The following is a 25,350-nucleotide window of genomic DNA, read 5'->3' as shown; positions in this document are numbered from 1 at the left end:
AGTTTTTGTTCGTCATTCGTTTTACGGGGGATTCTTTTTCACATATAACGGGCAGCTTTACACAACTTCTTTACATTTCGCAGATTATCGCGCTCGTTGTCACCGTTTATTTGGGAGATTCATGATTTAATAGTTCATTAATTTTTTCTCGCAAATTATCTGATTTCTCAAGTGGAAGTCCACAGATCTTCTTCATCATGAGAGTCGTGCAAATTTTAAGTCTAGTCGCACAATTTGCGATGGTGGTGAGAGGGACGGCTTCGATTTGTCAAACGCAGATTGATCCAAGAAGTATCGATGTTGCTACTCGCTGTAAGTTATTTAGGGTTGCTTTTCGTCATATTATATTCTGTTAGAATGTTCTACGAGAATCTGATTAACTAATTAAATATCCAGCTCAATGGTGTACTGTTCAAATCAACACATGCGGAACCCTTTGCGGTGGTGTCACGGATGAAAATTCATGTGATATAGTACGTATCAAATTTTCGCTCATCTCTTGCATCTCAAATCACTCCTCTTCCATATACATTTCTCCCCCATCCCTAACACACCCTATAGACATCCCTCTGCTACTCATGCACCTGCACTTCCAACTCCTCATCTCCCGCTCTGCAACTATACACCTCCACAATCCCGTTCTTCGTCTGCGAACAAACATACTTAGAATGTATCGCAGCCGGAGAAGATGATCCCGCCGCACAGAAAGCATGTAGGGACACGGAAAACCAGAATTGCGGAACTTTAAATCCAGATACTGTTTCTTCTTCCGCTGCAACTTTACCGTCCAAATCAACAGTAAAACCTACCCCAATCCCTCAGATGACATCGCAAACGGGAATTACCACGAATACAAATACGGGGGAATTAATAACTAGCACGACGAAAACGGTCACGCCGACCCCGACGGGAACGACGACTGTGTGGACTACGTCTACAGCTTCTTCCGGGTTGGGAAGTGCGGGTAATGGGACGACGGGAAGTGGAAGTGTGAGTGTGGGTGCAAGTGCGACGGGGAGTTTGTCGTCGTTGTTGGGGGGGACGGGTGTTAGTGGTGGTGGTAGTAGTGGTAGTACTACAGCATCGACGATGTCGAGGACGAGTAGTTCGAGGGCGGTGACGGGAACAGCGATAGGAACGAGTGCACCGAGTACGATTAGCGAGGGTGGTGCGGAGAGAATGAGAGTTGGGGGAGCGTGGATGGTTTGGGGTGTGTTGATGGTTGGAGGTGGATTTGGGGTTATGGATTAATAGGGAATGGGAGAGTGAGTGTTCAAGTTGGGAGGGATACTGGTTGATAATGAAGGAAACGTGGCGGAAATGTGGAGGAAATATTAAAATCTCACGATGAAGCGAGGATGAGATATCAAGCGAGAAATGGGATGGAAGTTGTTAAGGAAATTAATACCCATTTGAATGTATAGGAATCGGGGAGGTTTTATCTTTTCTTTTTTGACAGAAGAAGACATGCACAGTTTTCCACACAATTCACAACCATTCAAATCTCTAGCTATGAAAGCAAGTGACATTACATCATCCAAACCACTCTCCCTACATGCACCTACAAGTTCCTCAACGACGCCCTATCCGGATTTCCAAACGGCTTCTGTCTAAACTCTACGAGTTTCCAGGGACCAATTTCCGAGCGCGAGACTTGTTCCTGCAAGGCTTCGATAAACGCTTCGTGTCGAGGAACGCGCAGAATTCCATACTCTTTAGAAGTGGGTTCGGAGGCCCAGAAATGGAAATTCAACCCGGAGTATTGGCGGAATTGGAGGAGAGAGCGGAGCCATGGTGGGGGATTGTCGAACTGTGTTGAGAAGGGGATGTGGTTGCGAGGACGCAGACGGAAGAGGGTGCTTTGTGCTAGAGGGGAGGGGGATGTTTAGCTAGTTAGTTAATTGGAGGGAAGGTGGGGGGTCGGTTGACGAATGGGGCAAAAAGAGATATCCAAATGAGGAGATGAAGAAAATAACTTACCGGATTCTGGATAGCTCATCCCGATATCGATTCTGGGCTCGCCTTTGTAGCGGAGAGATGCAATATCTATATCCCAACTTGTGTTACCGAATCCGACTTGCCATTTTTTGTACATGCGATCCCTGTTTTCGTGGTAATAACAGGAGGAATAGTAAAAGAACCATGGTTCTTTCAAGAACCGTGAGTCGTCTTCATTTAGATGGAGCTAAGATGAGGAAGTAAATCAGTATTCACAGCTCCAACAATCCACACAACCCCCGGAAATCGAAGAAGGAAAAAAAAACCGCATACCGTTTCTCGAGCCCAAGGACAACTAAAATAATTCATAATCGCTTCCCAAGCTCTAAACTCCCTTCTTCCCTCATCATGATCTTTCATTGCCAACCAATACGAAACCGGTAATCTGATGTGCGTGATAGCCGCACGATCGCACTCCTTCAATCCGAAAAGAAACTCCTCCGCATCCTCCACATTATCAAAATGCAGCGCATTTTTCGCAAAAAACGTTGCTCTCGCCTCCGGAAGTTCCAGATTCATCTGTCTGCACACCAAACGATAGGAAGGAAAATCCGAGCGCCTGCTTCTCGCACACAGCGCATGATCCCCCTCTCCCGCCGGACAGGCCGAGCTTTTGAGTCCCGTAGTCGCCACGCACGAATGGTACTGAAACGATGTCGACGCCGACGACGACGACGACGCATCAACACCGTCAATCCGGGAAATATGCACTATATTTCCCCGCACGACCTCATTCCAAATCGCATCTCTGATTTCCCTCGGGAGACGCAGGAGCGGGGAATCACTCTGCGCCTCGCACGCTCGTACATGCGCAGCTTGTCTTTCCGCACTTGCGATTATCCGACGCGTTTCTTTTTCCTGCTCCTCGACTTCTTCTCTGGCCAGCTCGAAATCTTCTCGTGCATCGAAAAGTATGCGGACGCGCTGATACTCTTGAATTAGATCATCATGGCCTTGCAAAATCTCTCCAACGGTCGCCTCAAGATCTTCGCGTAACATTTCCTCATCTTCATGAAAATTCTGAATAATTCCTATGAATTGTTCATAAATCTGTGGCTCATCTTGGAATCGATTCTACACTTTATGATTAGTCTCGTTGGCTATTTTCCAGAAGCTTGGCTGGCTTGGTACTTTGAGCGCGTGTAAATAGCTTTGGATCGCAAAACAGACAGTGGACTCCTGATTCCCAAGCAGCAATCCTGGTTGATTGACTTGAAGAGCATCAATTTCCATGATTGATGGTGCCGTTCTCGTTTAATAGTTTAAAGAGGGGGAGAAGTTGGAAGAGAAGATAAATTTTAGCAAATCAACGATACAAATTTAGGTTAACACAAAGCTTTTATACTTATACTTATACCTATACCTATACCCAGAAAGACATGTATCAGTCGATTTGTCAATATCATATATCATAGGTACCAGGTATGCATTTTTCTAAAACTGGAACACAGTTCAAGGCACCAAGGGCAGCTAGACAAGCATGTGAAGCTCAAATCAGTTTAGTTTAGGCAGTACCATGTCACATGACCTTTGATCAAGCATATTCGGGATGCTTGCCTTCTTTGGTTGGTGCGCTTTCATAACTGAGAAACTGAGATAATTAATAGATGGACTGAGATTTTGTATATATTATTATTAATTCGATAAAAGACTTTCAAGAGTCAGATTTTGTAGGTAAGCAAATCACTTCATGGACATTCTGGTATGCGCCATGCCAATAAATTTCCAGACTCCGATCCCCTCCCACTTCCCAAAACGACCTTCCAAATTTCATTCAATATACAACTATTGTAATACACGATGAGGAAATATTTTTCGTCCCGCCACATTCACCTGATACTCATGAATTCCATCTCCGGCACCAACGTATCTATGAATGGTCAGCATTGTGAATATAAAAAGTATACAAAAGCACATACAGTAGCCTACTATCCTCGCTCCAAGCGAGCCCCATGGTGTCAACTGGCTCACTTCTACCCTCTCGCTCTCTTCTCAATACATTACTATCGTTCCTCACGTCAAGACTAAGTCTAGTGAGCGCATCCAAGGGACGCCATAGCTGTCTTAATCTTTGAGCGGATGCTTGATTTTCTTCCTCTTCATCGTCAAGTTGATCTCGAGAGTACCGTGTTCGATACACTTCTTCAAGTTCAGCCCAAGCATTAGGGGCTGCTTCATATCCAATGGTTGGGAGACGAGGAGCGAGTGACAGACGCTCTAACCCAGAAAAGGTATCTGCACTTGTCCGTACGGTTCTGTCAGACTCGACATCTACGGTGGTATTGTCTAATACTGATGATGCTTGTTGTCGCCTGATCACATTCCTTATCTCGTTCTCTACCACACGCCTTTCACGGTCCTGATTCTGTCTATCGATGAAGGCTCGAAAGGAAGCCGGTGTGCGGTCTGAATTAACAAATTCTCGTAAAGCACTTGGGAGACCAGCTGTGGATATGCGACGTTCTGTGTCAGCGAAAATGTCTGTCATTCTACCTCCTTCCAAAATACCCCATCTAGAAGTGGTTCCCGTTTCTCGCGCCTCACGGGCTGCATCCCTTTGTCGACGAGCTGTTCGATGTGCCTGTAATATTTCCATCTCATCAGCAGTTGGCGGAAGTTGGTGTCTGTCACTTAAATTGCGGGCAAGGCTCCTTTGCTGATGTTGATCAAAATCCAAGCCTAGATAGTCTGGTATTGCGCTGGCAGAAGCCTCAGAAGGTGACTCTGTATGAGAAGCACGAAGCCTTGCATCTACCCTAGCCTCTATTGACATAGGATTATTTGAGCGCTCAATAACCCAGACTCGCTCAACGCCCTCCCCTCGAGCATTTATATCGATTACTTGCCTGGAAGTGAACAAATCCCGGACATCTGCCACTCCAACACGTCCACTAGCTTCAGTCCAAGCGAGTAGATCAAAGTTATTTGGCGAGAATTCCATGGCTCTAACAGCCCCAGATTCAACATTAGGTCGTGATGTAGTAAAAGTAACCTCCAATGGATCGACATCGTCTTTAATTAGTCTTTCAGTTAAGAAAATCGATATAACTCCATATTGAGTGGCCACAGCAAGATACTTGCCCGAATTAGAAAAGCATGCTGCAAACGAACCTCTCATGGCACTTTTGTCCGATGGTCGTTGTCCTTCGAGCTGAATCCTGCCAGAAAATATCCACTCATACTCCTCATTCACATGCGACGTAAAATGAGTTTTGGAGACCTGTTTCTGCTGCCTTTTGTGGATATAGAGGAATGGATCATCGCAACTATTTCAAATTAATAAAGTGTCAACGTCAAGTGAACCTGAGGAGCATACATTGCAATGAGGATGTTTCCTTTCGGTGATATTACAGCGCGATTCACATAATCAGGATAAGTGAGAGTATCCACCATCTCGGAGTCATGTAAGTTAAGAATAGCAACAGAGCTATCGTTGAGCGCTGCAACAGCAACAGGTTCCTTGTATCCCATGGGCAACGATGTTTCTGAAGGGAACCAAAGTGTTATACAGTTCACCACGTCAGAACCTATCTTCTTGGACACATCCGAGGTAGTTGCATCAGGACTAGATCTTCGGGAATCATCGGTGGTTTCTCTTTGAGTTGATCTTGCTGACGGTTGTAGGATGAGAGGTAATCGAGCATCGGCATCAGCACTCAAATCCAAAAGCGAATCAGTCTTGCCAGGTCTCTCTCCTTCTCCCACATAAAAGCTTGTGAATTGACCTCTATCTCCTCCGGCGCATACCCAATCCTTTGCGGCCGTCAAACATCGCGGCTCGTATTTTAGAGTTGCGAGAAGCTCGCGCTCACGAGATTTTGTATTAAGACAAATTATGTCGTGCGAACTCGGATAGTAAACAACATGCTGTTTCGGAGAGCTCAGCAAATCGTGCAATTGCCAATGACTATAAAAAGTTAGAAACCGCGTCATTCTATTCGGCAGACACCAGCAACTGCTATGGAAGGCAATGTATTTCCGACTGATTTTTCATAAGAAGCAGTAGTTGATAGAAGTCATCAAGAATTCTGCAGGAATGAATGAACTTCTACATCTTTGGATCTGTTTCGAACATGAATGCGCACAGTAAGGCATCTTCCGTACCTTGGGCTAATGGAGGCTCGATAGTATTTCCGTGGCGACGATCGAATTAAGTCGTCAGTAGGGTGATATCTATCAAAGCACAAGTGATCAGAATGTAAATCAGAACTGAGTAGTTATAACAAGCATTACGTTGTACAGACTCACGAGCTTTCTTCTTTGACAGCCATACTGCCATGCATTCAAGATATTGCAACCATGCACAACAGGATATAAACAAAGTATTTAAGTAACAGGCTGCGATTAAACTGTGAAGATACTGAATATTATTTATGCACCCATATGTGGTCTTTCAAAAGACTCCTGTTCTTTTGATGAAAGGGATGATTTGAAGCTTTCCAAACTGTAAAGTGTATTGAGGAGATACAGAAACAGATGTTGTGATTGATAAATGTCAAGCTCAAAGTTACAATATTCATTTCACGACGTCAAGTTCACTAGTTTCGGCAACTAATCGTATCCCGCATTCTGAGTGGATAATGACATAAGCACACATTCGATAGCCTGATAACCTCATAATCCTTGCCACATCGAATGGGTCCGAGCGTCCTTGCGCTCAATCACGTGCTTGTGGTTTCGATGATGTTCTACCAATTGACCAAGAAAAAGACGCTAAAACTAAAAATGACATTTTTTTCCTTGTGGCCCGCCGTTGATTTATATTTTCTCCCTCCATCGCCTCAATCTTGTAAATCCTCTACTTATACCTTTTTTCTACCTATTCCTTCTTCTCATACTTAATTCATATTACTTCTACAATTGAGTTTCCTTTATCATAGAAGCAATAAAAATAAAGATGTTTGCTTCCAGAATTTCCAGAGCTGTAAGTTTTCGAATTGATGCAGAGTAACTACTATGACATTATAGCTAACTTTTCTTGCTCAATAGCTTCCAAGAGCAACTTCATCCGTCACACGCACAGCACCTCTCCGCACACCATTAGGATCATCGTTTACCAGACGATGGAACTCAGATGATGCGGATAAGAAGGTCAAGGGACCAGTCATTGGTATTGATTTGGGTATGTATATTCCACGCAGTGGCAAGCAAGCTTTTTCGAATCGCATACTAATCTCTCAACAGGTACCACTAACTCAGCGGTTGCTGTGATGGAAGGACAAACTGCTAAGATTATCGAGAACTCAGAAGGTAATTACTACCTTCCAATTTCACTGCTGTTGACCCCGCACTAACTCGATTCCTAGGTGCCCGTACAACTCCATCCGTTGTAGCTTTCGCACAAGATGGTGAGAGATTGGTCGGTGTATCTGCAAAGCGTCAAGCTGTTGTCAACCCAGAGAACACATTGTTCGCAACAAAGCGTTTGATTGGACGAAAGTTCACTGACGCTGAGGTTCAACGTGATATCAAGGAGGTTCCATACAAGATCGTTCAACACACAAACGGTGACGCCTGGGTTTCTGCTCGCGGCGAGAAATACTCTCCATCGCAGATTGGTGGATTCGTCTTGCAAAAGATGAAGGAAACCGCCGAGGCCTACCTTACTAAGCCTGTTCAAAATGCCGTTGTTACCGTTCCAGCCTACTTCAACGATTCCCAACGTCAAGCCACCAAGGATGCTGGTCAAATTGCTGGTTTGAACGTTCTCAGAGTTGTCAACGAGCCAACTGCTGCCGCTCTTGCCTACGGATTGGAGAAGGATGAGGACAAGATCATCGCTGTCTACGATTTGGGTGGAGGTACTTTCGATATCTCTGTCCTCGAGATTCAAAAGGGTGTTTTCGAAGTCAAGTCTACCAACGGAGATACTCACTTGGGAGGAGAAGATTTCGATATCCACTTGGTTCGCCACTTGGTTCAACAATTCAAGAAGGATTCCGGCATCGATCTCTCCGGTGATCGTATGGCCATTCAACGTATCCGTGAAGCTGCTGAGAAGGCTAAGATCGAGTTATCTTCCTCCATGCAAACTGATATCAACCTTCCTTTCATCACTGCCGACTCTTCTGGACCAAAGCACATTAACCAAAAGCTTTCTAGATCTCAACTCGAGAAGCTCGTCGATCCATTGATCACCCGCACTATCGAGCCAGTAAGAAAGGCTTTGAAGGATGCCAACCTCGCCGCCAAGGATATTCAAGAAGTTATCTTGGTTGGTGGAATGACCCGTATGCCAAAGGTCAGCGAGTCAGTCAAGTCCATCTTTGGTCGTGACCCCGCCAAGTCTGTCAACCCAGATGAGGCTGTTGCCATGGGTGCCGCTATTCAAGGTGGTGTTCTTGCTGGTAACGTTACCGACGTCCTTCTCTTGGATGTTACTCCATTGTCTCTTGGTATTGAGACCCTCGGAGGTGTATTCACCAGATTGATTAACCGAAACACTACAATCCCTACCAAGAAGTCTCAAATCTTCTCTACCGCCGCCGATTTCCAAACTGCTGTCGAGATCAAGGTTTACCAAGGTGAGCGTGAGCTTGTCCGCGACAACAAGATGCTCGGAAACTTCCAACTTGTTGGTATCCCACCTGCTCACAGAGGTGTTCCTCAAATTGAGGTCACTTTTGACATTGATGCCGACGCTATCGTCCATGTCCACGCCAAGGACAAGTCAACCAACAAGGATCACTCCATCACCATTGCCTCCGGCTCTGGTCTTTCTGATGCTGAGATTCAAAACATGGTTGATGACTCTGAGAGATATGCCGAGTCTGATAAGGAGCGTAAGGCCGCTATTGAGGCTGCCAACCGATCTGACAGTGTTCTTAACGATACCGAGAAGGCTTTGAATGAATTCGCCGACAGACTTGACAAGACCGAGGCTGATGGTATTCGTGAGAAGATTACCGCACTCCGTGAGTTCGTCAGCAAGAGCCAGTCCGGAGAAGGTACTGCTACTGCTGCCGAGTTGAAGGAGAAGACCGACGAGCTCCAAATGGCTAGCTTGAACCTTTTCGACAAGATGCACAAGGCCCGCGCCGAGTCCGGTGAGGCCAAGCCAGAAGGTACCGAGGGCAGCGCATCAGAAGGCGAGGCTAAGGATGGCGAGAAGAAGCCTTGAAAACATTAATATGGGCATATTTCATCTCAACTCTTTTTAGCGATATCCAGGGGCACACATAGAACAACTGTTCATTGTATTTTTGTACTCATATGTTGCATATAGGCAACAATTTCCCTTGTCATAAATACTCTTTTTTTTACTCTTCATAGCTTTGGGACAAAAGGCGTTGGAGCTACCAATACTGTTCGCTAGATTTAAGCGTTCAGGGAATGTGTTATGAGGCAAAATTACGGAAAATGGCATTACTCTAGCTGTGTATAAAAATTAGGATAAGACGACGAATAATATGACATCCCCTCTCATGATTCAATTCAACCATCCCAACATCTAATTACATGTGACATTGATGACTCTTTCGTACTCTACTTCAAACTGTTATTTGACTTTGCCAAAAGCTCATTCGCAGGCCTCTCTCGGGTGTGTCACAAATATGAAAAGATATCCATAGTACATGAATACGATGATGAATTCCTCAATCGTCTAAACTTGAGAGTAGTTTCACATTTCTTTTGAGAACCCTGGGGTGGTTAACAACTTGACAATAGGTAGCATACGATCCATCCTTATGACTGACTGGCTCACTGAACTATTTGAATTGCCTACCTAGTACTCAATGAAGTTGAGTTTCTTCAAAACGAAGTGAAAGTTTGTACCATAAAACTTGCCACAATTACCTCAATGATCTTACTACTCTCATAAGACCGTTATTTATCAGGTTAAATGGAATCTTTTCAGATGAGTCAAAAGACAGTTGGTGGAATGCTTTGAAAGTATTGAAGCCTTGAAAGGGTGCGACGGGAGCAAGACAAGGCTGTACGTTACCCCGCTAGTGCCGGAAACGGTTAGATCAATTATTGGATAACGAAAGCTCGCCCTAGCAAATTTGCCCACCCACTCAAAGCGATATTTTAAATAAGAACTTCACGTTGAACATCGAACCACCCCACAATCGAAGTCACGATCAACCACTCTGCCATCGAATTTTAGCAGAGATAATTAAGGGAGCTTGATACAGCAAAAGGCTCGTATCTTGGGGTCGTAACAAGCGCATTACATCACCCTACAAAGGCAAAAAGCACACCTATCAAAAAAATGTCTAGAGTCGCAAAGTGAGAAAATTCGGCATTTTTAACCAAGCCTCAGCAAAATCTAACAAATACCATAGTAATCGCGATTGGGCCGACGATGAGGATCTCGAGGATTCTAACGAGCTTCCACAGTCAACCACCACTACCAATAAAGATGGCACACAAACAATTGTAACCTGGAGATTCAACGATGATGGAAAGAAGGTCAAGACTACTCGCCGCATCAGATTCACGAAAGTCAAGGAAATTGTGAACCCAAGAGTTGCTGAGAGAAAGTCCTGGAGCAAATTCGGATTATCCCAAAAGGATGCTGCAGGGGTGAGTTCAAAAGGGTTCCAATCTAGGGGGGAATGTTGACTGATTCGTAACTTCAGCCTGCCTCGGATACAACCAGTGTAGGAGAGAACATTATATTCAGACCAAGCACAAACTGGAGAAAGGACGCCAAGGAGGAGGTTTCGGATGCCGGAGCTATGAAGAACAAGTTGAAGGACAAGCAAGTCAAATGTCGTATTTGTAGCGGAGAGCATTTCACAGCTAAGTGTCCTTTCAAAGGCACAATGGCACCTTTGGGCGAGGAGGGAGCAGTCGATGTTGCAGCTGGTCACGCAGATACTCCAGAGGGTCCAGGTGGTCTTGGTGCTGGCAAATCTTCATACGTACCACCTCATCTCAGAAATGGCGGCACCGCTGGTGGTGAGAGAATGGGTGGCGGCAAGTTCGAGAGAGATGATTTGGCTACTCTACGTGTCACTAACGTAAGTTTCCTATGTCCCATTAATCTAATCTCCTTCGCTAATCCACAGAATAGGTCTCAGAAATGGCCGAGGAACAAGAACTTCGGGATATGTTCGAACGTTTCGGCAGAGTCACAAGAGTCTTTTTGGCGAAGGACCGAGAAACTGGTTTGGCAAAGGGCTTTGCATTTATTAGTTTCCAGGAAAGATCAGATGCTGCAAAGGCTTGCGAAAAAATGGATGGTTATGGTTTCAAGCATTTGATTTTACGAGTCGAGTTCGCAAAGAAAGCTTCATAGATATATCGACATTTATGAAAGGGTGGTTATATGTAATGGGGTATCATTGTTTCCTCGCCTTTATTGGTCATGGCTTATGGATTTTATGAACTCTTCTTCACTATCAGAACTGTTTTGACCGCAAGTATGAAAAAAACAATCACGCGAGATGCTTTTGAGCCAAAATACCTTCCTTGAACCTGAATATTGAAATGTAGCCCAAGACTACAAGTGAAGATGTAAAACACTAGGGTAATCAGGACCGCATTGTAAAGCCACGATTTGAATCAAATCCACATGTACGACACCACGTTTTTCTCTCGAGTCATTATTGAAAGTTTTAGTCCGAGAGCCTTCAATAGCGCAGACACACAGACATAGCACTTAAACATTTTGATGTTCTCTTTCAACCTTTTTTTCCGAGATGGACTAGGCGTCGCTAAAATCACTGCCTATCACAATCTCCCTTTCATCTCAAGTCTCAAATACTTTCTGAGCCACTGACCGAAAAATGTCCTCAATAGTGTGAAGCTTATGATCAAAATCGAGCCATTCTCCCATCCCATGTGGTATCAAACCCGAGGCCTTGATGCTCTAGAGTCTAGAGTCAGAGGCATACAAAGCCAGCGGGGGAAGCAGGGGCTGCTATATATTTGTGTCTGTGTAATTGCTGTTTGCATCGCCACTGGTGCATGTGCGACATCCACCCGAATTCTGCACGGAGTCTTTATTATAAATTATCCCATCCATCGGAGATGTCCAAGATACCTACTCCCATGATCCATCGTTTGAGAGTTCTCATTCTGCATCTGGATTGGATGAAAGATAAGATTGTAAGGATTCTCCGCATGTTCTTCCTCATGGCCTCCAAGTGGCCAATGATAGTTCCATATCAGCGGCACGGCAAGGTCGTACTCCGTAGATGTGGTAACTTAGTAAGAAGAGGAATTGCAGGACTGGTCTAAGTGGAAAAGATGCGATGCGCTTTTCATGGATTTGAGGCTGGTCACAGCGAGAATGCTTAACCGCAAACCGTTCGGTTTTAATCGCTGTAGTACCCTCTTTGAAAAGTCTACTTTCTCTCTCTTTCTCTTCTCGTTCTTACTTTTGCTGATTGCTGTCTCTAATTTCTCTTACTGGTTAATACTGGTCCTATTTGCACATACATCTTTGTCTTTGCTTGACGTATTGATATGAGATGCATCTTACTTTCTTTTGAACCCTTCCCGTTATCTATTGAATACTAGGAAGCTAGTAGTGTCTCATTCACTCCACAATCTTTCGCAATCTTTTTTTGGATCTACATTATATCTTCCTTTCCTTTCGATCTCCAACGAGTTTTTTTTACGTCTGAAGTCGCAGAGACCACTTGCAACATGCAAAAACCTCCCGCCTGGGTAATAGCCGCTTGGCCTGAGCCCAATTACGTCGATCCAGAAACACACGGATGGGGGAATGTTATTCTGAATATCGTGTTATACGTAGTCCTATGTTGCTTTATTTCACTGAGGATATGGACGAGGACAAGACTGCGGGCTTCGTTTGGGGCGGATGATATGATGATCCTGTTTGCTATGGTTGGTCTTACCTATTATCCGGACCAGAGTCTGCACATGCAAGGAAGATGGATATGGATACGATATTATACGATTGGAAATGCTAATGTCATGATGATGTAGATTCCCACAACCGGGTTCTTTGTTCTGAGTCTGCTGGCAGATTTGAAATTCATGTGGACCAGACATCAAGTATGCATCCCTCTCACCACACAAACCCTTCTCTATAACCATCACTAACAATTATCTAGTACGACATCCCAAGCTCACATGTAGAATTTGGACTGAAGATGGTCCTCTTGATAGAGATCATGTTTGCATCAGCATGCACCTTCACCAAATTATCCATGTTAATGCTTGTTCGTCGCATGTTAACCAGTGCCACGATATTCTGGAGACGGGTGACTCTAGCTGCTATTTGTATAGTCGGCTTACAAGGAGCCTTGTTTTGTATCGTGTTGGTGTTTCAATGTAGGTTAGTTAATATCATTGCTTTTTCCTTATGTTTGATATGCCAACGGGGGGCAAGTGTCGAGATGTGCAATGATGTACATACTAACACGTCATAGACCCCCGCAGGATTACTGGAAAATAACAGACGAGCCCCAACCGAATTGCATAGATCAATCTTCAACACTCCTTCTTGCCGGAATCGTCAACACTCTTACAGACTTTCTCGTGGTTATCCTTCCCATCCGTACAGTGGTTAGTCATCTCATCCCTCTCATCCACAACCCAAATTCTAACTATAAGAAAATAGTACTCGACAAATCTCCCACGTCGTCAAACTCTCATCGTCTCTTTCCTCTTCACTCTCGGTTTCCTATCATGTTTTGCAGGTGTCATTCGTACATACTACATGTACCAAGTAACACAAACATATGATCAAGTATGGGCTTCTTTCCCCGTATGGGTTTCCGCAGCTGTAGAATTATATGTTGGAATTGTAAGTCACTCTATGCTCCCCATTCTCCCACTTTCTAAAACGCCGGGTCCTAACACTTCCTAACTAGATATGCACCTCCATCCCCGCCACAAAAGTCTTTTTCGCAACCTACATTCCCAAAATCTTTAACTCACATCTCTCTCGCCCCTCCCAATCTTCTTTCAGTGCCCCAAATATTTTCAAGAGCATCCCAGTCCCACCTTCCGGTTTCGGCATCACATCGACCTCCAAATCCACAAACTCTCTCCCCAACTCAAAATCACGTTCAAACTCCAATTCCAAAGTCCTCAGCAGTCAAAGCTCCCAAATCCCCCTAAACGGACGCGAAGAAGACACCCAATACGATAACGACACCGACCTCGACCAAACCGTCGGAACGAGCATTTTCGAACTCGGCACCTACACAAACCGCTCTAGCAATTTGAGCAAAACAAGCAGCACATGCCCGATAATCTCCGACGAGGAAATGCACATCGGCACCGCATCCGTGATATCCCCACTAAACAGCAATCCAGTCTCCAGCAGCACCCATAATATCGCGAACCTAGGACGCAATATCCTGGGCTCCGTGCGACGGGACAAATTATCGCTCGGCGGCGATCGCTCGCGAAATCGATCGAGGAACCAGGATAGAGAAAATGATGATCTCTATTTGTCTCTCTCGGAGGAATCGGGGCGGAAGGAAAAGGAAGGGGGTTGGGATATACATATTGATGTGGTGAGGACGGTGGAGGTGGAGGAGGAATGTATTGCCGGGAGGATATGATATGATGTGTTAATGGATAATGGATATGCCCTGGAGGCTCGACTTGAGGTTTTAAAGTCTTGAAAGTCAAAAGTAGTCTCGGAGGTCTTTGGCTCATGTTTTCGTGTATATAATTTCTTCTTCTTCGAACTGTATTTTATTGTATTGTATGTAGCTTGATTATTGGACTTTGTATGTAATGATCATAATGAAGAGATTTTGAGATTTTCTAGTACCTGTGTGTATTGCGTATGACTTGATTGTGAGTTCTTTGGAGAACTGATTCAATCGACATCAATTCTGATGAGAATGTCTAGACTAAATACTAAGAATCTTGTCATTTTTGTCGCACCATAGTCACCGCGTATCAACATCAAGAAATATTCAATTCACTCGGTATCACATCACAAAGTAGTATAAGATGAGGCAACGTACAATCCATTTAATTGCTACGTCAGATCCCTCTCTCTGCCCATCATACCCGCAACCGTCCCCAATCCAGCGAGTTTTTGCACAGCTCCACAATCGAAACGCCAGCCAGTCATAAAAGAGTCCAGCAGCCAGAGCAAGTTATTCCCTCCTATGTACTCCGCTAAAAAAGAAAGCCAAGCCCCATATATGCCCCGTAGCAAATACAAGTCTTGTGCCATTAATTAGAGAAACGAGGATACTATTTATTCAGCCGTGTGAAATTATTCATGTTATTTTGATCGATAGGTGCGGTATTCATAAAAATGCATGATTCTGCCAATCGAGAAAAAGAGACCGAATTTGACCATGGGTTGTATTGGATAAATTAAAACCGATCTTCGACTCTTTCCAAATCATCATAAGACAATGTGAATTCCCGCTACAATAAAGTCAGTGAAACATACTGGGATAATAATATCTCGATACTTACTCGTTGTCTTGACCAAGTCTTTACATCGAAAAAGATGTAGTAGCCTTGCTCCATCTGTTGGGTAAGTTGACGAGGAACCATCAAATCATCCTTGGTAAGCCAAACTTGCATCTTTTTATGATAACGCCAATTCCTATTGCCACTATCAAGCAACAATTGTATTAGTAAATGAATTGCGATGGAAAGGTACTTTACTTACAGCTCCCTTGCTGCCATAAGCTGCTGCTTGTCACCCGGATTACTGTAGAACATAAACAATAAGGCTTCTTCGTTGAAATTAGGCATCTTGCTTTCGAGAGGAGCAACATTAAGAACGCGATAACATTCAGGGAGGTTGAAACGAGCGACATCTGGTCGTGGGGGCTCGTTGTCCCATAAAGAGTAGATTTGGTTTGAGATAGGTCTTGTGAATTGTTAGCATGGCTAAAATGTTGAGTTTGAACGGCGGAAATCTATCCAACCAATACTCACTGCTCAGAATTTAGATCGAGGCCCAGATGGCTGATATCGGTTCCAGTGACAAGAGCAGCATAGTCGGGAAAATTGTTCATCATGTAGGAAAATCCCTTTAGTCCAAATCTGTCGGCATCACTCATGTGAGCTAATGGATCTTGTACTTTAGAGTCCGCGTTATCAGCACTTCTTGATAGAGAACTAGGGTCGAGTTCTTGTGCTTGAGTTAGGGTTGATGGGCCATCTGGTCGAGAGTTCGTTGCTGTAGGCATATTAAATTGTTGATTATCGTCTTCTCTAAGTGGTATTGGATTTGACGAGCCAAAATTAGTGTCTGGAAAGCTCTACACAATTTGATCAGCAGAAGCTCAATACATTAGAGGGATTCTTTGACATACCCCGACTTCATTCTCTCCAAGGCGTGGTAGACCTTGCCGGCTGGAGTCTATTGGGGATCTATTCGTGGATGGGCCTGAATAAAATATAAGATTAGCCGAGCAGGTCAATAATATATCACCCAATCAACATTGGCAATTTACTCACCTGACAAACTTGCTGGTGAATCAATTCTATTGCCTGGTGCCACTCGGCCACCAGTAGATAATGCACTTAAAAGGCCATTACTCCTGGCTTGCTGTTGCTGTGGTGGGTTATTAGAACCAAATCCTAATCCCCCACTGGCTCCAAACCCCACATTTTGTAATAGACCAGAGCTTCGATCTTGGCCGATCTCTCCATTCGAATTTCCCAGAGGTGGAAAATCATCTGCGCTTCTCGGTTGGGAAGACTGACCAACTGCGTTTTGTGCCCCAAATCTGAACCCACCCGAATTGTTCGATAATTGAGTTGATGAGTTGAAGAGCTCGTCTTGTTGCTGTTGTTGCGCAGCATGTTGTGCGGATAATCCAGCTGATTGCTGTAACCGTATATTTGCTGGGCCAATATTACGTGCTCCTGCCGCTCCCCATGTTGACTGATTGTGCTGAGGCTGGTTTCCTGATAGTGAGGGAAACTCACTAAATGATGTGAGCAAAGTGAACTGTCAAGATTTGTAGTGCTGAGAAAGAAAATAACGAAACTCAGACAGGTTTAAGCAGACAGTATAATCTGTACTGAATGCGACAGAACTATGAATTGTATCTCTAACGTATGGAACCTGACTGTGCACATTTGAAGATTGTTTGAATTTTTATACCTTCCAGGGGAATATGGGCGTGGGGGGACACCATATCTTGATGAACGTGCTTTTCCCATATTTGAGTAGTTGTTGTGAGAAGGAGGGAAAGGTTGGAGCAAGAAGAAATACTCTCAACAAAAACCTGGGAGTACAAAAATCGAAAGAAGGCAACAACTTACGACAAATCTAGTGGTGTAGCTGGTTGTGAAGATCCTCCTATTGTTTGTGCAAAGCTTGCCATAGGTCCATTGTTTGGGCGTGGATTTCCTAGGCCTGCTCCTCCCATCGGTACACCTCCAAATGCCCACGTCGCTCCATTGTTTGCTAGAAATCATAGACAAACATCAGTATACATGAAGTCTCCTCCTGTTGTTTCAAATATGAGGGGTGTGAATCGTACCCATTTTCCCACTGGGTGGTATCCTATTTGATACGTTCCTGTTCTGCATCTGCTGTTGATTTGGGAATCCATTGGGTATGCCACGCATGGCCTGCGGTCCTACACCTGAGAAAACAAAGTCAGCATATTTCCGTGACTAGTCCCTCCGCTACAGAAGGTTCAATGAAAGCCCCATGATAGCTGCAGGTTAATGCGCCCAAACACTTTCTAGCTACACGAACACTCTCTTCGCCTTCGGATGTCAGATCTCGATTTCACCCCTTCAAACTACGCCAGCAGACGCAGCAACTACCCCTTCATGAAAGCTCTCTCATCCGATCCCATCTAGATCATAAAATCCAACTTCATGCAGAGCTTGTGCAATATTCCCGCGGTCCATCCATAGTCCACGCCTTAGAGAGCCTATACACTGCTGGCGGTCCGCTAGGTCTCTTATCCTTCTGACATCCGGTATTCTCTCACATTTGAAATACCATCCAATGCAAGCTGTCCCCCTTCTCTCTAGCAGCCGTGCAGCGGGGCAGTTGTGGGGTGGAAAAGGGAGTTGGAGAGCCTCATACCTGGTCGATTCATGGTCGATGTTGTGATTCCCGATATCAATTATTTCGTATTATTTTCCGACTTAGGACGATAACTTGTGCGCTTTTGAATGTGCTGTGATAGTAGAGTCGTTGGTTCAATCAACCATTGAATTTCATGAAGCTTGGGGAACCTTATTGCGCGCATGGGCACATGCCTCCCCGTAGTCTACTTCTGGATAAGGTCGGTTACAACTTACAAGGAACCAACTACAAGAATCCATCACATCGTCTAGAGATCATCAATGCATCGGACGTGGAGTATGGAAGAATGACAATATGTGTATAATGTAAAAAATACAGAACTTTTTCATGCAAACTCAATTCAAGATTGAATTAGTATTTACGCTGCCATCAAATACCTGCCTAGGTAGTAGTGCTTCTTGAAATTGGAATCTAGACAACCTTGTGCTCACATGTATATGAAAGTAAATCTTGAGACATCTATACAAATGTTTATTTTATTGTTCACTTCGCACAACGTCAAGGTCTATGGTTGCTCATTAATTCATTAAAATTTTGGTGTTCGATTTGACATTGTTGGGTTGTCAGATTATACCACGCATGTTGCATTGATATACGATCGCATACTCCGTGCAGGCAATGCTTTCTCTGTAGCATCTGATGACCATTGCTTCACCCTAGGGAAATGGGACCCCGCTCCTGTCCTCTCTCTTCGAGGACTATAACCACGCGATCATTACGACTGCGCTAATCTGTACTAAAGCTTAGTAAATTGTCCTATTTCTTCTTCTCTTGAATTTCCTCAGGTAATGGTTTCAAGACGATATCCTCGAGTCGGACTATTGGATTGACTCTGAAGTGGCATCACGACGGGCGTTTGAACGAACACCACGCAGCCATTCCAATCTATGATAGTCCCTACGGTACGTTTGGGTTTCGAATAATCGTCTTGTTCATCAATAACCCCCAGTTTGATTGTTCCAGGGAGACTGTTCGCTCCTAGAGTCGCCCCCATATTCATTTTGACTGTAATCATTGCTTGTCTGAGCAGGAGACCACCCCGAGCTGCTAGCTACGTCGAAATCCGTGGATACTGACTTTCCCTTGTTGCTCATTTGAGGTGAGCTATCACTCTGGTCACTAATATCCATAGCAGAGAAAACCGCCTTCATGTCCTGCACGTCTTTGCTCTCAGCGTTCTTTGGCAAGGAGGTTCGATCCTCGACAAATTTTCTTATCGATCGAATTATTGGATGATATAGTTCGTCGTTTGGTAACCACCAATGCATGCAAGAATTATCTCGAAATAGTTCTGCCATTTTGCTCCTGAACGCGAAAGTTTGTATGAACCTGATTATTGTGTTAGCAGTAGAAAATCTGTGAATAGAAGTGCATATTACCCCTGAGACTCTATCGTTGCCAACTTTCGGCGCATCCACATATTATATGCTTCATCTTTGGATAGAAAGAACACAGCAATACCAAGACCTCCTTGGAGGCCAACGGCTGCCCCTTTTGGTGTCTCTGGATGATGCAAAATTGCCTCATACATCTGACATAAATCTTCGGATAACCTGTTCATAACTTCAAAATCAGGTGGCATCTGCATCGCCTGAGCAGTATGCAGCCCATGCATCAAGGCTACAGCATACCGATCCATCGAATCTATGTTAATCGCCCAAAGCGGCCCACGATAAAGTACACCTGGCATGCGTGGATCAAATAGACTCCCGGGCTGTGCTGGGGGAAAATCTGTGACCAAATATCGACTATCCAGCAGCGCTGGGTCCATATTGTCTTTCCAATCCTTCATACGCTGTGTCATCTTTGCATTTTCAAAGATAAATTGTTCATGAGTGATTTCTCCTTTTCCTTGCTTCGCAAATAACGTCGACATCTCTTTGCCTACAAGACGCATTGCTGAAGCCTGATGCTCCAATTTCCATACTAGATTATCTGGTTCTTGCGCGATTCGATTCTTGAAATATTCCTGTGCATATGAAAACCATTCTCTTGAGATCGAGGCATCAAAACCACCCATAATTCCAGCCATGACATCGAAACGTGTATACCATCCGAAAATGGCGCGGCCTATACCTGTCTCAAAGATTGTTTGTGGGGAATATAGATCTACCAATATTTCGTATGCAGCCTTTTGATGGCCTAAAAGATTCGCCCAATCCCCAAGATACTCCTATAAGTAATCAGCACGTCATCCTGGAGTATTCATTCGCGGTACATACTTCGATCGTTGCCAATTGTAAGATAGCTAAAATTGTACCTGTAGTATGTCGAGCACCATTCTTTAGTGAGACTAGAAGCAACGATACTGCTTTATTGTAGTACTGTAGAAAGTCTTGGATTTTGCCTTCTTGTTTCTCTACTGCATATTGGAAAGCTGAAAACCCTACCACTGCGTAGAGAAGTGGTTCATGTCGGATGGCGACATCCAATAACAATTTGTGAATGAAGCCCTCGTTGTTGGACCTCAAGCTGTAATGCATGAAGGTGATATTTTGGCAATAATATGTCAAGTAAAATTGTAGATCGGGTGGTAAATGCGACCAGCTGTTCCTCGAGTTGTCGGATCCCAAGTCATTTGCGAATGTCTGGTCGTAAAATTGAGGACTACTGCCAAATTGCTCAAATGAAGAATACCCAATAGAGCCTTCAGTTGAGGGTGTCGGAGAAGAGCCTGTTTCTTGTATCAAAGACGGGGTCTCTGAGCTTTGCCTTGTGCCACTTTTAATACGAGTGGAAGAATTCGAACTTTGTGCGCTGGCATTGAGGTTCGAACTATTTTTCGAATACTTGGATTGGCTTTCGACCTCATCTTCATCTCGAATAACCTCCAGACGCTCAACGTCTCGGTCCTCGTATTCATCTTCAGATGAACCAGGGCTTTCTGATGGCTTTGACTGCCCAACTTTAGATGAAGTGTTTCCCGCACCCTTTGCCGGTTTCTGCACATCTGGGTATACACATTCTCGATTGCCTTTTGTGCATCCTATATGTTGAGGTTAGCAGCATGTTACAAAATATAAGCTCATAATCTCACTATCACATTTTGGGCGGTGTTCGTCACACTAGAAAGTTAGCGCACGTTTTTTGAAAAAATGCAATTGCCAAATGAGTACCTTCACTCGTCTACTACGACAAGTATAACAGCCAGATCTTGTCCGACGATGCTTCACATGCTCGATTCCCTGGCTTGATTTTCGTCGATTTGTTTTCGGAATGGTCCCAATCATCGCTATGTCCTGGGCCCCAAAAAGATAGTTCAGATCCGCATAGGACCGGGCCGAACTGAGGAACTGTTGAGAATGCTGTGCATGAGGGTCGCGTTCGAGTGTAAGAAGATGCTGGCCCGGTATTGATTGCTTAGACAGGTCTAGGCGACCTGTACCAGCCATGATGATAACGAGACGTGGTGAGCTACGAGCAGCACCTTTCGTACAAAATTCAAATAGATCGGAATGTAAGTTAAGTTGTAGTTTCCTAAGCACCTTCTACATCAAACTATTTGCTCTATTGTGGAATTTGGAGCAGTTGTCGGAGGTACTCCAACCTTGGTGGGGACTGTAAAGGGTATAATCTTCAAGTACAGCAGTCGATGATGTATGAATGGATCAGCATATACATTTATGGAGCACACGGATAGCTGAAGTTTCGACCGTTCTGGAAGTACCCAGCTTATGCACAGTGCCCTTCCGTGGTGATGTCTGGCAATATAGATTTGGAACTGGTTGCGGTGTACAGTTCTTTTGTCATGTGGTGTGGATATTAAAGTTTAAATAAGATGAAATGACACAAAACTTAATCCATAGAGCTATCGAAGGGTTTCTGGAAATGCAAGCCTAGCTAGCCGCATCGGAATTGAGATGCAGCAAGGCGAGGGGGGTTTTAGTTGTCCAACGAATAATATGATCTGATGTCAGGATCTGGAATATATCCAATGTTAATATAATCAGAGAAAGGGGGAATTTATCTGCCGGAGGTCGCATACGTGTAAGTCCTGACAGCAGGAAGTGGGTGATTAGAGTCCAGAAGCAGCTGCAATCTCGAGATTTGATTACTGATGTGACGACTAGACAAGGTCACTCATCTGCCTCGATAATCTCGTGAGAATCTATAATGCGTCGTAGACCCAAATTCTGGGAGCTGCAATCTAGGGTGGGGTTGGTCAAGATGAGAATTTCTGTGCATAGGAAAGTATGTAGCAATTCTTTTGTGGATTTGGAATATAAGGAACAGGAGAGTTTTGGATTGTGGGTGAGCTGCAGTACAATGTGGAGATGATTTTAAGGAGCGCCACATTTTCTGTCTGTGCAAGTTCTGGTGACAAGGTCCAGGGGGTCAGACCAGTCAAGAAGAACAACAGATATTTGGGTTCCAAAATTTCAGATGTTGTTTTTTGGATGCCTCAACGTGCAGCTTTGAAATCACCGAGTTGAGTGTTTTTAAGGTTTTTCATGACGTGCACTAAGAGAATGGAGAACAGCTTCCATTCCACCACCTAGATGCATGAACCAAGCATGCATAGTAGTATCCAGAGCCAAATCAATGGAAAGACGCCCTCGTAGTACTTGAGCTCCACACAGCACTATTAGACTCGTACTCGCAGCAGTCACCATGGCGACAATTGGTAGGTCATGGCCTCTACTTGTCCGGAAACAGATATTATTAGGTCAACAGTCACGAAGGATCAAGATCTAATATAGGATTCCAGAATTCCAGAGTTCCAGAATCCCAGAATCCCAGAATCTCAGGATCCCCGAATCCCAATATCCCAGAATCCCAGAATCCAAGAATCCCAGTTCAAAATCTCAACACATCGATCGGGATATAGAAAACCTAGGACTTGGTAGAGACATGATGAGGGGCCGGGACATCAGGCTCAGTGAGTGCATAAAGACCTTCAATGAGAGCCGGGGTAATGTTCCAAATAGGGTGGTATCAATATTGAACTCAATTTATAGCGTCCGGCTTGGAGTCGGGCGATGTGATTAGCAGTGGTGCAACAGATGGCAACGATCGGGACAACCCTGTGCCGTGCCGGTAGTGGTGACAGTAATTCGATGCATTTAGCTCATCATCAACGTTTTTTAGCCACATAAAAGGTCGCTCTTTTACCTCACGCTGCATTTCTCAAGCGTGTTGACCAGCATCGATGGGTAAAAGGTATTTTGCAACCTGCCAATGGTGCCTGTACATTTCAGCTAGTATGTAATTCCATCGTCGGAGAACAATTACCATGAGAAAATTCTATTGGTCTCGGAATTGGGAAAAGCTGTCTAGTGCCGGAGTGTTCCCCCAAAGCAGTAAATTGGTGGCAGGAAGTCGACCAGGTAAGGACGGGCCGACAATCGATCATGCCCGAACCAAGGTGATGGGACTTCATTCCTTCGCAAGTGCATACCGAGCTGGAATTTAGATCAATGACTTAATGTATGGGAAAGAGAAAGCGGCATTAGTTTTGATTATCAAACCTTGACTTGAGATCATCAAACACCTCGTCTCGTAATGTTGCGCTCAAATGCGGATGTATGTGCTTGCCATTGAGATTGATGCTTTGAAGATGTCTACTTCCCACCTGCTGGTCCATGTAGCATGAAGTATGGTGGCATGTTGTTGCTGCTCTAGCTTCACGCAACACCGAGGTTGATCTGCATTGGATGAAAGAGGAAGGCGACGAACAGGGCTCCGGAAGGCTTTGGATATTTATCCGTGGAAGAATTTGTAGATCATTTTGCGTACGGAGTATGGCTATGTTTGATAAACCCCGTACTACTCGGGGGACGAACCACAATCATGAATTGTTCCCCAGCCATCTTACATGTACACAAATCCCAAAACCGATAATTAGGCATAATTGCGGTAATATTTGATAGGTGGATGAGATGGTGGGAGCGATGTGAAGGGAATTCTCGAATTTGTCTCGTCTCTTATTGTCCATTTAGGCTAAATGCATTCATGGCAAAATGTCCGGATTGGTTGAAGAATGAAAGCGGTGTCACACAACCTTATTTGAAATGGTTATGCTCCCCTCCCCGTCTTATCCTCGCATCCTCGCATCCTCACACTCTCACAATATAACATATCATCATTCTGCTTTTACGGTATGCACAGAAGCTCAATTCTGAGGACTCTGAAGTTCAAATACGAGTACGGTACGATACGATACGATACGAATGCGTCAAAATCAGTCAAAATCCACTTCTCATTGGACTCAGATGTACCACCTTTTCGGTGCTGGACTGAATCCTCACATCAACATGGTGAAGGTGGCGGCTCCACGGGCAAAGCACTAGAATACTTTTAACTCCACCGCGAATCCTTAATTGTGCCATGTGTCCTTCTCCCAAGGCAAGTTCCTTGGTGTGATGTCAGAATGTCAGACTTGCAGCGCAACTTTTTTTTTAATTATATAGAATTGGACCGACACATCCTCATGTTCTTCTGTTCATCATTTGTCGGCCCATAAGATCTAGCTTTTGGGTCTGGATTTACTCTAAAGAATTGATCTACCTATCCACATTGCACGATCATCACCTAATAGATTTGCAAGGCAAATAGTAATAATCTACTGGTGGAAGTATTTCCCATGGATTTTCTACGACAATGCTCCAGCCCTATCGAACGGTCCAAAATCACACCAAGAAGATTTTTACGCCAACTCGTAATTTCAAGCAGTACTTCGTACATCTGAGAATCGAGTTGTCCCCATTGCAGCCTCTCAAGATATGTGATCGATTGTATACCAATTTCTACCACTAGCCCTGAATTGCCGCTGGATTAGTTCGTTCACATCCTGTACTTTAAACCCCATGTCGTTTTGCAAAGAATAATGGAGACTTCGTGGAGACTGCCGGGGCATTTACGTTACTTAGCGACGATCATGGCATGAGCCTGGTAAGACTTCGACGATTGGTCCTCCATTGCTAGTTCGGCCGCAACCTATCACACCCCTCGGTCGGCACCGAATCGAGCAAGAACCCGTTCCACTTCAGAGGTTAATATCGACCAATGTTTTCCCCAACTTCCTAATGTCGATTGACAAATAAGGGTTGTTGGATATATAATACGATGCTAGACTTAATATAATTCTACGAAGTTCGTTTTTACAGTATTAGATTATAGCTCATGAATTTCTGGTCTTGACAGGCTGATAATGTATGAATGAGTGAAGTGAAGTCTGAGAAGTCTATAAACTGTTTATAATCGTCGACTTGCAAATACATCAATGTTAGTAGAGCATGCAATGAAATTTCCCTAAGTAAATAGTCGATTTGCTTCCTGTTGAACATCATAGGCACAAAGACATCACATTCATGTGCAATATAACTCTTCTGCCAAGTGGCTGCAATTTGTTTGCAATTCTAGTCTATTTAACAACAAGTGCTGAG

At 44.3% G+C, this 25,350-nt stretch overlaps 8 protein-coding genes across 8 annotated transcripts; 4 read left to right on the top strand and 4 right to left on the bottom strand.

Moving 5' to 3' along the window:
* Window positions 1–197: 197 nt before the first annotated feature.
* Window positions 198–1,251, top strand: EAE98_006268 (uncharacterized protein; the record flags this gene model as incomplete). Its single annotated transcript, XM_038953891.1, has 3 exons — window positions 198–312; window positions 397–473; window positions 562–1,251. 3 exons carry the CDS (start codon window positions 198–200, stop codon window positions 1,249–1,251), a joined length of 882 nt encoding a protein of 293 aa, XP_038809681.1.
* Window positions 1,252–1,561: 310 nt separating this feature from the next.
* On the bottom strand, window positions 1,562–3,231 carry EAE98_006267 (uncharacterized protein; the record flags this gene model as incomplete). The annotated part of the gene is made up of 4 exons (XM_038953890.1): window positions 1,562–1,866; window positions 1,981–2,185; window positions 2,272–3,072; window positions 3,130–3,231. The coding sequence occupies 4 exons, from the start codon at window positions 3,229–3,231 to the stop codon at window positions 1,562–1,564; spliced, it is 1,413 nt and encodes a 470-aa protein (XP_038809680.1).
* Window positions 3,232–3,783: 552 nt separating this feature from the next.
* Window positions 3,784–6,269, bottom strand: EAE98_006266 (uncharacterized protein; the record flags this gene model as incomplete). Its single annotated transcript, XM_038953889.1, has 5 exons — window positions 3,784–3,868; window positions 3,918–5,264; window positions 5,315–5,905; window positions 6,103–6,171; window positions 6,247–6,269. The coding sequence occupies 5 exons, from the start codon at window positions 6,267–6,269 to the stop codon at window positions 3,784–3,786; spliced, it is 2,115 nt and encodes a 704-aa protein (XP_038809679.1).
* Window positions 6,270–6,895: 626 nt separating this feature from the next.
* Window positions 6,896–9,118, top strand: EAE98_006265 (uncharacterized protein; the record flags this gene model as incomplete). The annotated part of the gene is made up of 4 exons (XM_038953888.1): window positions 6,896–6,922; window positions 6,988–7,120; window positions 7,183–7,248; window positions 7,305–9,118. 4 exons carry the CDS (start codon window positions 6,896–6,898, stop codon window positions 9,116–9,118), a joined length of 2,040 nt encoding a protein of 679 aa, XP_038809678.1.
* A 1,095-nt stretch (window positions 9,119–10,213) lies between these two features.
* EAE98_006264 (uncharacterized protein) lies at window positions 10,214–11,245 on the top strand (the record flags this gene model as incomplete). The annotated part of the gene is made up of 4 exons (XM_038953887.1): window positions 10,214–10,230; window positions 10,287–10,527; window positions 10,584–10,967; window positions 11,021–11,245. 4 exons carry the CDS (start codon window positions 10,214–10,216, stop codon window positions 11,243–11,245), a joined length of 867 nt encoding a protein of 288 aa, XP_038809677.1.
* Window positions 11,246–12,137: 892 nt separating this feature from the next.
* Window positions 12,138–14,701, top strand: EAE98_006263 (uncharacterized protein). Its single transcript, XM_038953886.1, has 6 exons — window positions 12,138–12,801; window positions 12,904–12,972; window positions 13,032–13,255; window positions 13,350–13,485; window positions 13,541–13,726; window positions 13,794–14,701. Exons 1-6 carry the CDS (start codon window positions 12,601–12,603, stop codon window positions 14,490–14,492), a joined length of 1,515 nt encoding a protein of 504 aa, XP_038809676.1. The 5' UTR covers window positions 12,138–12,600; the 3' UTR covers window positions 14,493–14,701.
* Window positions 14,702–15,267: 566 nt separating this feature from the next.
* EAE98_006262 (uncharacterized protein) lies at window positions 15,268–17,975 on the bottom strand (the record flags this gene model as incomplete). Its single annotated transcript, XM_038953885.1, has 9 exons — window positions 15,268–15,321; window positions 15,373–15,514; window positions 15,572–15,775; window positions 15,844–16,169; window positions 16,224–16,297; window positions 16,369–16,841; window positions 17,182–17,326; window positions 17,403–17,507; window positions 17,963–17,975. 9 exons carry the CDS (start codon window positions 17,973–17,975, stop codon window positions 15,268–15,270), a joined length of 1,536 nt encoding a protein of 511 aa, XP_038809675.1.
* A 925-nt stretch (window positions 17,976–18,900) lies between these two features.
* Window positions 18,901–21,357, bottom strand: EAE98_006261 (uncharacterized protein; the record flags this gene model as incomplete). The annotated part of the gene is made up of 5 exons (XM_038953884.1): window positions 18,901–19,294; window positions 19,345–20,138; window positions 20,188–20,951; window positions 21,003–21,030; window positions 21,082–21,357. The coding sequence occupies 5 exons, from the start codon at window positions 21,355–21,357 to the stop codon at window positions 18,901–18,903; spliced, it is 2,256 nt and encodes a 751-aa protein (XP_038809674.1).
* Between the last annotated feature and the right edge of the window lie 3,993 nt (window positions 21,358–25,350).

Source organism: Botrytis deweyae (genome assembly GCF_014898535.1).
Source record: "Botrytis deweyae strain B1 chromosome Unknown BDEW_013, whole genome shotgun sequence".
In the NCBI taxonomy this organism is placed as follows: Eukaryota; Fungi; Ascomycota; class Leotiomycetes; order Helotiales; family Sclerotiniaceae; genus Botrytis; species Botrytis deweyae.
Note: the sequence above shows the minus strand (reverse complement) of the source record. Positions and strands in the feature narration are given on the sequence as shown.

Bases quoted from the DNA above. Each gene is read 5' to 3' on its own strand.
- EAE98_006263 (XM_038953886.1), top strand. From the start codon at position 12,601: ATGCAAAAACCTCCCGCCTGGGTAATAGCCGCTTGGCCTGAGCCCAAT. The intron at 13,486-13,540 runs GTTAGTCATCTC...ATAAGAAAATAG, and splicing joins TCCTTCCCATCCGTACAGTG to TACTCGACAAATCTCCCACG. The intron at 13,727-13,793 runs GTAAGTCACTCT...CTTCCTAACTAG, and splicing joins TAGAATTATATGTTGGAATT to ATATGCACCTCCATCCCCGC.